At 49.7% G+C, this 13,070-nt stretch overlaps 1 protein-coding gene across 2 annotated transcripts; it reads left to right on the top strand.

Annotated features, from left to right (window-relative positions):
• The first annotated feature begins 1,584 nt into the window (after positions 1 to 1,584).
• Positions 1,585 to 12,814, top strand: SPTSSB (serine palmitoyltransferase small subunit B). 2 transcript variants are annotated; one of them, XM_068200203.1, is made up of 2 exons: positions 1,585 to 2,010; positions 10,891 to 12,814. In XM_068200203.1, exons 1-2 carry the CDS (start codon positions 1,781 to 1,783, stop codon positions 11,153 to 11,155), a joined length of 495 nt encoding a protein of 164 aa, XP_068056304.1. In that variant the 5' UTR covers positions 1,585 to 1,780; the 3' UTR covers positions 11,156 to 12,814. The 2 variants fall into 2 exon arrangements, with proteins under 2 accessions (XP_068056304.1, XP_068056305.1); XM_068200204.1 differs by lacking the exon at positions 1,585 to 2,010 and adding an exon at positions 2,257 to 2,415.
• Positions 12,815 to 13,070: the final 256 nt, after the last annotated feature.

The following is a 13,070-nucleotide window of genomic DNA, read 5'->3' as shown; positions in this document are numbered from 1 at the left end:
TGGTGGCTTTGGGGACACTTGGACTCAATGATCTTGGAGATCTTTTCCAATCTAAATGATTCCAAGCTTCAGGGATTCTGTGCCCATCAGAAGCAAGGCAGCAGCAGCTCATCTGGGTGCTAACGAGACTGTGGGACACTTTTTTGTAAACTCCTCTCTGGAAAGTTCAGCCCCTGGAATAAATACCCTAAATTAAACTGCTGTGTGGAGCTGATGCCTCAGGTTTTAGCTTTTCTATTTCTCAGATTCTGTGCTGCTTTAGTGTGCAGTTCTGAGCTTCACCTTATGGGATGGTGAGCTCTCTGCACAGAGCAGGGAGACAAAACAATTCCTTCTCCAGCTGGGCACCAAGGACAAATGATCCAAATCTCAGGCCCAGGAGCACAAACAACGTGGGCTGGAGAGAGAAAAACAAGCAGGATGGGACTGCATGGGCTAAAGCTGGAATGGGACAATGAACTCCAGTGTGCCAATGGAGCAGAGCTGATCACAGTGAGAGCCCCCGGGAGCGCTCGTGCATTTTGGGACCATTTGGGTTCATCTTGGGTGCAGCCCTGGCTGGGCTCTGGTGCTGCCCGAGGTGGATCCATGGAGGAGATCCTTTTCATGAATCCCTGCTTTATTCTGGAACTCTGTCCAGCCTCTGCTCTAGCTCAGCCTGCATAAGGCAACAGAGCAAGTGCCCTGATAACCCAAAATGCTTTTACCAGGATTTTTAGGGGATTGGGTGACACGCACCCACCCATCCCTGGCAAAACCACTCTGGCCATTTCAAGCTCTGCCCACTCAGGGATTTCACCACCCCAGACACAACACAGAGCTCCAGGACAGGCAGAGCTCTGCTCCGGGCTAGAAGGGGGCACAACCATCTGTAAATTTTAAACAAAGCCTTTGAACGTGAACATTTTAATATCAAAGGCTAAGCAAGCATCAGTTCCATAGTCAACATCCATAAAAATAGCAGCGGCAGAAAGAGGCACTGTTGGGCTGGGAATGAAAGCGTCACATCCTGATGGCCCCTTTGTCACCTGCGCAGCCCTGTTTGTGCAAGCGCCTTTTAAAGGTGTTCGCCGTGGAAAGAGCAGTTTTAAAGCATCGTTAAAATGTGTTCAAACAGGAAAAGAACAGCTTTAACCCAGCTGTCAGATCTGGCCCTGAAACAGTTTGCATTCCTTTGTGGTCGGAAGGCACCGGTGGGTGCCAGAACAGCGACTCTTTGTTTAGTGAGGGAGATGTGCCCGGAATCCGGCTGCTCCAGGGGAAAATCGGGCGAAAAGCATTTCTGACACTTTTATTTCTCACTTAAACTGCAGTTATGTTCTGAAGTAGATGTTTGGGAGCGAGCAGGACACTACGTTAAGCTTTTTTTATCTCTGGAACAGAATAAACTACACAAAGGTGAGCCTCATGATTGGCAGGGTCGTGCTGTACTCCACGGCATTTCAGATTAAGTCTTGTTCATCCCTGTCTGTCCTTTCTGCAAACCCCTCACCTGACACCTGCGGGTACCTGATCAATGTGAAATCATCCCAAATCCCCTCTTCTCCCGCTGAAACACCGCGCTGCAGCTCCAGCTCCTTCCCGCTCATCCCCTTGGAGCCGGGATGCTCGCAGGCACCTGCCGGCGCCCTTGGCAGGATAACAGCGCTACAGGGGTGTCTGTCGCGATGGAGGGTGCGGTGTGAAGGGCGTCTGTCGCGACAGAGGGCTGCGATAAGAAGCCGCTCTGTGCGGGGCAGCTCTGGCGCATCCCGCATCCCGCAGCGCGGCTGCCGAGCGCATGACGCCAGCGCCGGGAAAAGCCAGGGAAACACGGTGCTCCAGGGAAACAGCTGGCGTCCCGGAGGTGCCAGCCGGCTCCATCCCACGGGCTTCCCCGAGCCCGGCTCCGCCGCTCCTCCTCCCCCGCTCCCCGGCGCCGCAAGCCCGAGCGCAGCGGCTGCGGCAGCGGCAGCGGGCGGGGCGGAGGGACCGGCCCGGGGCCGCGGCCGCGGAGAGAGCGGGCGGGAGGTGAGGAACGGGGGAGGAGGGAAGGAGGAGGGAGGGAGGGAGGAAGGGAGGGCGAAAGGTGGGGATTTAAGCGCGGGCAGCGCCGGGCTGGAGAGCTGCGGTGCGCGGAGCGGAGGTGAGGGAGGCGCGGAGCCGCGGTGCTCTGCATCCCGGTGCGCTGCATCCCGGCGTTCCCGCAGCCCGGTGCGCTGCATCCCGGCGTTCCCGCAGCCCGGTGCGCTGCATCCCGGTGTTCTGCATCCCGGCATTCCCGCAGCCCGGTGCGCCCGGTGCCGCGCTCATTCCCCGCTCAGCTCGGCTCGCCCAAGGGCATCGCGGCGGAGGCGCGTCCCGGAGCATCCCCCGGCCAGGGGCCGGTGACCTTGGCGAGCGCGGCCGCTGCCACGGCGAGTCCCCGGCGGCTCGGTAAGGAGCGGGGGGAAGGCCCGGGAGCGGGGCTGGCAGGAGCAGAACCCCCGGGGCTGCTGCGCTGCGCCTCCCTCAAGGGAGCTGGTGGCGTTCCTGCCGCACCTGCAGCCTCCAGCAAGGGCTCCGGGGTTTGGGGCGTCCCTGCCCGCGGCAGGGGTGCAATGAGATGAGCTTTAAGGTCCCTTCCAAGCCAGACCATGCCGTGATTCTGGGACTTGTTGCTGCAGCCCTGCAGTCGGGGATTTATTTCCAGGTGGCAGGAAGATGGTTTGCCGTAGGGATTCCCTAAAAACGAGTCAAACACCCAGGAGTGGGAAGGTCGCGCTGGGCGGGGGGGATGGAGGAGGGAAGGTGGCTGTGCTGCTCACACCACTGTGCTGGGAATGCTCATCGCTGGCAGATTTTTCCTCTCTGGTTTTCTAAGAGTTGTTGTTGGCTGCCTTCAGTAGGAAGCAGGTGCAAGTCCTGCCTTCCCTGTTGGATAATCCCTGGATAATATGGAGGAGAATCCCTGCAATAAATGCTTAGGCTCTGCTTAGTCAGCACAAGGCTCTTTGGGGGATTTAAATGCAGACTTTAATGCTTTAGGAATTGGGATGCTGGGTTTTCTTTCTCTGACAAATATCACGAGTATGGTACAAATAACTGCAATTCCATGAGTGCTTGGAGTGATTTCTGGTGCAGGTTTAGTGGGGAGATGCAGGGAAGCTGTGCTTGGAGCATGGACGTTATTCCAGGATTCCAGCTGGAATGGGAGATGCTGAAACGCTGCCTGGGGAGCAGCCTGGGCCCAAGGCAATGCTTGTGCCACCCCTCTGTGCCCAAAAAGCATCCACAGCACCAGGACACAGAGCTCCAGCTGGCTGGGAGGCAGCCAGGGCTCTGCTCTGGGTCCTGCCAAGCCATATTTTATGGAGCTTTTCATTCGTTTTATGGATATCAACAGCTTTGCGTGTCCAAACCTATTTGCTCACAGCGAGGAAGTGCCTGCAAAGGAAGCTGTTCCTCACTGCCTAGATGGAGTTAAATCTGTGAAAAAAGTGCATCTCTCCTTTTATTTCTTATCTGTTGCAAGAACCTCAGTCCGTTTTTGCTTTTCCTCTCTCAGAGCAGTGACTGGAGTGGTGCAACTCTGCTTCCTTTGATGAGATCTCAAGGGAGATGCACTTGCACAAGAGTTTGGTCTCATTTTCCACTAGTACCTGTCATAGCTGTGACAATATTCACCTCCTCACGTTGCACACAACCCAAGCTGTTACTTTCAGCTGCCTCAGAAATGACTCAGAGCAAAGCAAAGAAGTCTGAATAAAATAAGGGCTACAACTGAAAGTAAATCTTATTTTAGAGCCCAGACATCTCAGTTATTGTGTTGGTAGATTGATGTGTTTACACAACCTCCTGAACTTGGAAGCCTTTGAAGGATGTAGATGATGTCCCAAATCTCACAAGGAACTGAGGTTTGTCACCAGGAGCAAATGCAAAACCTCTGAGATATTCCTGGTACAGTTCTTTAAGAACTCTCATTTTTTAAGTGTTTGCAATTTAAACCTGGTGCTGGTCTCTAGTCCCAGACTTGAAGTTTTGGTTGGGAATAGTTCTGTTCAAAATCACGTTCCTAAATTATACTTACACTCAAAATAGAGGGGAAGGTTTCCTTTCCCCTGGGATTCAATTTGCCATTTTCCCATCTTCTCTGGCAGAGCTGTTCGCCTGTTCTGCCCCAAGGTACAAATCCTGGCACAGGGGGACAGCCCACAGCCCAAACCATGCCCAGCCCAGGAAAGCTGGAAAGGAAGGGATCTGTACCTAAACTGCAAGGAACAGCTCGTTATGTAAGGAAACAACTGAGGAAACTTCGGGGGAGGGAAGAACAGGAAAATTGTTGAAAAATTAATTTAGCCTTGGAAGAAAATGGGACAGAGCTGCTCCAGGAATGTTGTTATAGAGAAGCTGCATCTTCTCCTTTCCCTGTGCCCTGTGTAAGGAGGGGATTGGGCACTGATAAATCAGCCAGGCTGCAAAGTCAGGGGCAGCTGAGTTATTTAGAGCTGTGCCTGTCAGGGGGCAGGTAAGGCATGAAATCAGCCCAAAGTTAACTGCTTCCAACTGCTGTGCTGGTATTGAATGGTCAGAAGCTTCTCTCCAAAGGAGAACCCTGTGGGTGCTGCAGAACAACCACTGCTTTCCTGAGGGTCAAAAATCCGTGGATCTCATTTGAAAGGAGTTTTCCACGCGGTTGTAGGTCATCATAAACCCCATCTGCGCACTCAACTCAACTGAAGGAGAAAATTCAGCAGCCTCTGGCTGCTGTCCCGTGCAGCTGGCGAGGCAGGCTGACAGGAATCCTCTGCTCCAGAATCCATGTGCTCCAGGCACAGAAGCAGCTGAATTCCAGCCCCAAAGCCCAGTTCGGGAGCCCAGAATTGCAGCAGGAGGAGCACACACACAGATCAGGGTCCAGGTGGAGACGAGGAAGTCGGCTCAGACTTTGTGCAGGTGTGGCACTGCCACTCGAGGAGGGGGTTGAGGTTCCCAGGGGTAACAGGAAGTCTTCCTGGACAGAGAAATCTCCTGGGCTTTTCGTGCATCATGTGACATTTGAAAGAACCAAAATAGCACCCGTGTGCTGCCACTGAGGCCAGCAGGAAGGAAGCTGGGGTTAAAGATTAGGAAGATGCTGGAATTCACTCTCCTGAGCCAGGTAAGACAGAAGCGGGGCTGAAAACGCCATTGCTCTTCTTGCCTTGCCCCTTCCACTCCTGGAAGATTTTTTTTTTTCCAGCAAACCCCACAGGCTCAGCCAAGCCATGCTCACCCACGTGCAGGATGGCTGAGTCATGTGCAGCACCAACACTTCCCCAGCTCAGACCCTCATCCTGGCGTTGCACAGACCATGTGGAAGGGATTTGCATTTCCTGCAGCTCTCTAATGGATGGCCAAGGGCACTGAGAGAGAGAAACCAGGATTGCTTCACTCTGCCGTGCACTCCAGAATTCCAGGGGGGGTTATTTATCCAAATCTCCGAGACAAGGTGGTTTTTGAGGTGTAGCCTTGTCTTTCAGCCTTACCCCTTCCACTCCTGGAAGATATATATTGTCACACTGTGACACGAAATAACTCACAGAAGCAGGCTAGATGTAAAAGGAAAGAGAAAGAACTCAAAAAAGTAAACTTTATTTTCTGACTCTACTATATATACAATAGCAAAAATGACAGTGGATTTGAGGGTGAAATTGCCACCTCTCCAACCACACTGGTCAAACTATTAATTTTCTCTACCTACAAAGAAGAATGCAAAACAATCATTATTTTCATGAACATGTGTGAGAAAACTCAGTTGAAATATGTAAATATCAGAAGGCATAGGAACTTTTAGAAGAACTTTAAAACTCTCAAAAGAACAGGGCGACAATATATATTTTTTCCAGCAAACCCCACAGGCTGGGGCTGTGCACTCCAGGATTCCAGGGAGGGTTATTTATTCAAATCTGCCAGTCAAGGTGGTTTTTGAGGTGCATTCTTGTCCACAGTGGGAGCTGTGCTGGGATTGTTGCTGCTCTTCTCATTCCTGGAATTTCCTCTCTGGGAGAACAAGCTGGGGGTTAAATTTAAAGATCCATGTGGGGATGCTGAAGGAACCAGGGGACTCTGCTTGCCAGGAGGGGAAGGCAGATCTCCAGGCTGAGCTGCTGCTCCATGGACACGCTCCACGCGGGATCGGAGCCGCGGGGATGCAGCAGAGGAACGGGCTGAGGTGGTGTTCCCAGGAAATCCTGGGACGTGGATTTCCCAGAACAGGCTGAGGTGGTGTTCCCAGGAAATGCTGGGATGTGGAATTCCCTGGAATCTGCTGCCTCATCTCAATTTCTACCCAACCACTCATCATTTCATTCCTTGTGCACCATGCTTGGTGCTCACTGAATAAAACATGAACAGAAATGCCTGATGGAATGGGATTGGGATTGGGATTGGGAATGGGAATGGGAATGGGAATGGGAATGGGAATGGGTCCCTGGTTCTGCTTGCACTTGGAGGTGTCGCCCTGCATAAAATCACTGGGCTCATCCCAGAACTATGTCAGCATTAAGAGGGACAAGATGGTGCCTCGGATAAATCAGGATTTCAGCAGGACAAACCCACTGAACACAGTGACGTTACAAATAAGAACAGTTCCACAGCAATAACTTGCAGATCGAATTTCTATTTCAACCCCAAGGAGATGATTGCCCATTTAGCTCCTAATATCTGAAATTATTTACAGATCAGACAACTTTAAATTCAGTCTGGCACTTTGCCTGCTTGCACCTGTCTACATGTGGGCGCTCAGGGTTGGTGGGAATGGAACCCTTTCAGGGAGTCGTGGAAGGATTTTATTTAAGCTCCAGCACAAGAGATTCCCTCAGCATGCTGCAAACCCCATCCACTCTTGCTACTAGGCTATCCCAGCAATTATTCAGCTAATGGCCATTTTTAGCCAATTAAATATATGTATTTTGGGGATGGATTGATTGTTTGCTGCCTTTATTTCTCATCTCGTCCCTACTTTCCATTTAAAGCAGCAGAGATCACCTGTTGAATGATCATGAGGCCATTTCCAGCTCCAGGCCTTGTTTTTCCCCACTCCAGATGAACTTTTCCTGAATATATGTTGGAAACCCTTTTTCCCTGGATGTGTAACTCGGCCAACCCATCCTGCTGAGGGCATCAAGTGTTTTTCAAGCATTCTTTGGAAACCAGTCTCTCCCAGTTCCCCTGCAAGAATGTTTCTTTCCACAGGAATTTCCCAGCAGGAGCTGTCCAGCCACGGGTCAGAGCTGCAGATTGAAAATGTGACCAAAATTCCCCAAATCCCAGGTGCTCAAAGGAGAAATTACATATTAAAGGATCTAAGACTGGCATCTTCTAACTCCCAACTAGCTCTGACTCTGGAAGAAAAGGTCATTAATAAAGAAATTTGGGAGATTAGGCATGCTGTGAAATGAAACCTTGATATTTGGATGATGATTTATCTTTTCAGCTGCCCTAATCAGAGACATGTGTCAACAAGCAAGAAAATCAGGCAGCCACTTAAAACACTAAAAGCTGCTTTACAGGTTTCTCTTCTTGCATTTTTTTTTCCTCTTGGAGGTGCAAGTGCTGAAAATAATCTGAATATTGCCTAACAGGAGCTGAATTCTCTTCATGTCACTCATAGCTGGCTGTAACAGTCCCGTGGCCTCTAAAGAGGAAGGCATTTCTCCAACACCACTGAAATTTTCAATCCAAATTTGTAGACAAATGAATGTTGAGTTAAAATTGCTTAAGAACAAATTATCTCCTGTTCTGGAATAGCGGGAACTGATGAGTGAACTACTCAGGGTCCTCTCAAGTGGGAGAGCCAGCTGGAATAGAATAAAACACAGATGTGGAAGTGAAGCCTCTCTAGGATGAAGCCTGTTTAAAACAGAGATTTTTAGCCTCCAAAGTTTGCCTGGTAATCTGCTATTCCCTCTGATTGCTGCTACAATTAATTTGGGTGGTAAAGCTGCCACAGACCTCTGGAGGTGTGGGGTTTGGGGCTACTCCTCATTCCTCAGAACGGGCCCAGAGGGATGCAAATTGTCCCTACCCCAAGGGAACTGTGTGACCGTGCCACAGGGGAGCCTTGTCTCTCATTGCCTCAGCAGCTGCTTTAAAATGGCTTTTTTCCCTCTCCCCTCCTGTGTTTTCCTTTATAAATTATGCAGCTGGAGTTGTGTTTTCCCTGCACAGCTCCCTGCTCTCGGGCTGCATGAAGTGCAGGAGAAGTGTGTCAGTGGTGAGGGCACAGACTGTAATTTGCTTTTGCCTTTTACTTATCCCAACCTCCAGCATTCATTAGGAGACCACAGAGCACAAAGGCAGCTCGTGTTCCTCCTGGAATTCCAGAGTGCCTGGGGATGGAATTACTGCCGAGCACTGGGAGCTGGGAGAACCAAAGGGAGCCAGGCTGTGCTGGGGCTGCAGGGAAATGCAATCCCCAGGCTGGGAAAAAGGTGCCAAAGGCTTTGGTTAAATCCAAAGGGCTGCTCATCATTTTAACTGCCTCATCCTTTATTCATGTGGCTCTCCAAGGGGTAATGGTGAGGCTGCAGCCTGGAATATCAGTAAAATCAGCCTGAGGGAAGTTTTTCCTGCCTGTGGCTGTCCTTAACCAGCTCTGGATGGAGATGCACAGGAGTGTGAGCAGCTCTGGTCTCTCAGACACCCCCAGCAGTGCTCCAGCCTTGCAGCTTCTCCAGGCAGGGGTCGGGATCAGCAGGGATTTACCCACGGAAGGGATGAGTTTAACCAGCACAGCCCTAACCACAGTGTAAATCCCATCATCCTGGGAGTGTGAGGGGGCCCTTCTCCTTCTCCTTCTCCTCCTCCTCCTCCTCCTCCTCCTCCTCCTCCTCCTCCTTCTCCTTCTCCTTCTCCTTCTCCTTCTCCTTCTCCTTCTCCTTCTCCTCCTCCTCCTCCTCCTCCTTCTCCTTCTCCTTCTCCTTCTCCTTCTCCTTCTCCTTCTCCTTCTCCTTCTCCTTCTCCTTCTCCTTCTCCTCCTCCTCCTCCTCCTCCTCCTCCTTCTCCTTCTCCTTCTCCTTCTCCTTCTCCTTCTCCTCCTCCTCCTCCTCCTCCTTCTCCTTCTCCTTCTCCTTCTCCTTCTCCTTCTCCTTCTCCTTCTCCTTCTCCTTCTCCTTCTCCTTCTCCTTCTCCTTCTCCTTCTCCTTCTCCTTCTTATCCTTCTCTTCTCCTTCTCCTCCTCCTCCTCCTCCTCCTCCTCCTCCTCCTCCTCCCCACTGTACAGGAAAGGGCTTCACCCCCTCAGTGGAAAACGCTGCTCTTTTTGCAGAAATTCTGAACAGAGACACTTTCGGCTCCCAGGGAGTCCCACTCTGCCAGCTGGGCCACATTCATTGAAGGCTCTGCAACATTTCCAAGGCTTTGAGGCCTCTCTCTCTGGAGTTCTGCCTTCCAATAAATGATCTGAAAGGAATCAGCTTCCTTTCATGCCTGGGCAGAGAGCAGCAGTGCCTTTCTCCTCAGCCTGAGCCCCTGCAAGAAAAGCTGGTCACAGAGACAGCCACTGCTGCATTTAAAATGTTGATCTGTCCCTCAAGAGCATTGTGGAACTTTCTTTCTAGGAAATACAGGAAGATCGAAGTGAAGGAAATGCTTTGGGAGAATTAGTGGGGAAAACTTCCCTTTGGTAAATCCCACATCCCCCCAGAACAGAGCAGGAAACCACTGAATATTGGGATATATTTGGCCTGTATCAGTGACCCATCCTTATTTTAATCCCAGGCTGCAAATGTCCCAGTGCTGCTTTAGGATTTGTTGCTTTGAGGGACAGCAAAGTCCTGCTGCCCCAAACTCACTGTGAACACCAGACTGGAGGGGTGTGATGTGTCCCAGCCTCTTTGCTCTGGCATTTTAGGCAGCACAAGGGCAGAAGAAAATGGGACACTGGGAGCTTTTCCAGCAGGGAAATCTGCTGAATTCCCTGTGGACTGATCTGCTTGGAACATCCTTAAACCCCAAAATAACAGAATCCCTCTGTAAAGCCTTGAACACTTTCTTATCATTCTATTTTCTCTAAACAGATGCTTTTAGCCTGCATTTAAAGATTGTTTCAAATGCCAAAAAGCACATTTAACAATGAACAGTGGAAGCACACCCTATTTCCTCTTTAATTCTTGCTCAGCCATCCTCTTTTCCAAGTGGAGCCGGGAACAATGAATGCATAAAGGCATTACCCAAGAGGAAAACCTTTCCTAGACTTGTAATTTCCATTAAATATTCTTTTAATCTGTAACGTTTTCATTTCTTAGGAAATGAGCTCAAAAAAATCCTTCTGCAATCAGAGATTACTTTTTTCTCCCTCTCTCTTTTGTAACTTGCCTTTTCTTTATTCCCAACAACTGCAGAGCAATAAAAATTATTATCAAAAGTAACCAGAGGAGTTTTTACAGGGCAATTGTTTTAATCTTATCTTTATTCCGGGGCATACATGGAATTTATGGAACATTTACAGAATTTATGGAACATTTACGGAATTTATGGAACATTTCTGGAATTTATGGAACATTTCTGGAAGCTGGCCCAAAGCCTTTCTTTTTAAATGCCTATTTCCCTGATCTCCACAGGGAATGAATAGGAAAACCCACTTGGAATGTGGGAATTGATAGAATCACAGGAAGGTTTGGGTTGGAAGGGAGTTTAATCGTCCAGTCCCACACCTACCATGGGCAGGGACACCTTCCAGTATCCCAGCTTGCTCCAACCTGGCCTTGGACACTTCTAGGGATGGATCAGCCGCAGCTTTTCTGGGAAGTGGGAATGCCCAGCAGCTGTAGAACCCAGGAGTTCCCTTTGGTCCAGGGGAGCTGGTGGCACCAACACCTCGGAAAACGGGTTTGTGTAGCGGTTCCACGGGACACCCCAGCTGTAATCCCCATTTCCCTGTCATTCCAGGTGCTCTCCAGCCCCCCTGGAGCTGAAGATGGACGTGAAGAGGGTGAAGGACTACCTGTACTGGCTGTACTACCAGTACCAGCTGGTGACGTGCAGCTACGTGCTGGAGCCCTGGGAGCAGTCCATGTTCCACACCATCACCGTCACCGTGCTGGCCATGGTGGTGTACACGGCCTACGTCTTCGTGCCCATCCACGTCCGCCTGGCCTTGCAATTCTTCTCCCAGATTTTCGGGCCCCAGCCCGAGAGCGCCGTGCTGAACTGAGCCGGGCCCAGCAGGGCCCAGTAGCTCTGTGAAATGGTGTTCGTGCTGAAGTTTGGCTCTTAGGAGAACACTGCTTGCTTCCCCTCCGGGGCTGGAGAGCGGAGCGAGGCACCGAGCACGGCCCCTCTTCAATGAATGCTCTGGGAATGGCACACAGCTCCTGGAATGGCCCAGGATCCACGCAGCTCCCACCTCCAGCAGCAAGCCCCACTTCCTATTTCATTCTTGCTCAGCCAGGCTCTTTCCCAGTGCTGCTTTAGGATTTGTTGCTTTGAGGGACAGCAAAGTCCTGCTGCCCTAAACTCACTGTGAACACCAGACTGGAAGGGTGTGATGTGTCCCAGCCTCTTTGCTCTGGCATTTTAGGCAGCACAAGGGCAGAAGAAAATGGGACACTGGGAGCTTTTCCAGCAGGGAAATCTGCTGAATTCCCTATGGACTGATCTGCTTGGAACGTCCTTAAACCCCAAAATAACAGAATCTCTCTGTAAAGCCTTGAACACTTTCTTATCATTCTATTTTCTCTAAACAGATGCTTTTAGCCTGCATTTAAAGATTGTTTCAAATGCCAAAAAGCACATTTAACAATGAACAGTGGAAGCAAACCCTATTTCCTCTTTAATTCTTGCTCAGCCATCCTCTTTTCCAAGTGGAGCCGGGAACAATGAATGCATAAAGGCATTACCCAAGAAGAAAACCTTTCTTAGACTTGTAATTTCCATTAAATATTCTTTTAATCCGTAACATTTTTCATTTCTTAGGAAATGAGCTGCATCCAACCACTCTGGCAGAGGCTGTTTGGTGGCTCCTCACACCCAATGTTCTACCAACACAATCGAGGGGCCAGGTTAGAGGAGATAAAAAATGAGGATCTCCAGTAGGATTGGAGTGCTGGTGTCTGGCTGGTTGGTGACTTCCAGGCTTCAATGGATGGGAGAGGAACTTGGAAGAGAAGGCAACAGGAGGTTGAACTTAAATCCAGCTTTTGTCACATCTAAGTTCCTGCATCTGAGTTCAGATGGTCTAAAAAATTTTCTTTTTGGAAAAAAATTCTCCATCTCACCTTGCAGTTTAGTGAGGATGACAGGAAGAAGCAGCCCTGCTCTGTCTCAGTGCCCTCCCGCCTTCTCTGATGAAAATCAAAATCTTTTCTTGCTGCTCCCACTCACCAAGGCAGCAAAGTGCAAATCAGCACCAGGGGAAGAGGATCCAGAGTGGAAATAATATTTTAATACCTGCAGGGAAGGCTTAAAGAGATTTCCTTCACAAAGAAGAAATTAGATTTATTACCATTGCCTGTGGGGAGGTTTTGGAACAGTGGGAGGTTTGTTTGGTTTTCACTCTACACAAATCAAACGTGGGTGCCAAACCATAAATTACAGCTGCGCTCTGCACGTCCCTACCAGCTGATGCTCCTGTTAGTAGAAGTGAGAGTGCAAAATGTAAATAGCTTTCAAATTATGTTTGCACAGTTCTAGATTTAAAAAGAAAAAAAAAAAAAACCTCTTACCTTCTTTCTCAAGCTGCAGTGTGGTCCTGCATGCTTCAGAGCACAAATTTGTTTGAAAACGAAGACATGTGGTGAAGGTTGCCCAGATCTGAACATGTGTATGCAGTTTTTTCAGCCAAAAAAAATAAAATTTTATTCTTCAGAAACGACCTCTGGCTGCATGACTCAGCTCTTCTGTGCTTTCCACTCATTCATAAATATTCTGGATGTGTGTGGGCCAGGCTGGCAATGTGGCAGAAGGATTATTTTGTGGTGAATGTTTTGGGGAGAGGTTTGAGAATCCTTTAAATGGATCTGGGTTTAACTCCAGCCCAAGAGTTCTCCTGTTTCTGGAGGAAAAAAAAAAACAACTCTGATCTGCTTCAAATTAAGGCATTAACAATTACCTGAGTGTGCTGAGGGCTC

Source organism: Anomalospiza imberbis, chromosome 10, assembly GCF_031753505.1.
Source record: "Anomalospiza imberbis isolate Cuckoo-Finch-1a 21T00152 chromosome 10, ASM3175350v1, whole genome shotgun sequence".
NCBI lineage: Eukaryota > Metazoa > Chordata > Aves > Passeriformes > Viduidae > Anomalospiza > Anomalospiza imberbis.
The sequence above is the reverse complement of the archived record's forward strand: the minus strand, read 5'-3'. Positions and strand labels throughout refer to the sequence as shown.

Bases quoted from the DNA above. Each gene is read 5' to 3' on its own strand.
- SPTSSB (XM_068200203.1), top strand. From the start codon at position 1,781: ATGACGCCAGCGCCGGGAAAAGCCAGGGAAACACGGTGCTCCAGGGAA. The intron at 2,011-10,890 runs GTGAGGAACGGG...CTGTCATTCCAG, and splicing joins GCGGAGAGAGCGGGCGGGAG to GTGCTCTCCAGCCCCCCTGG.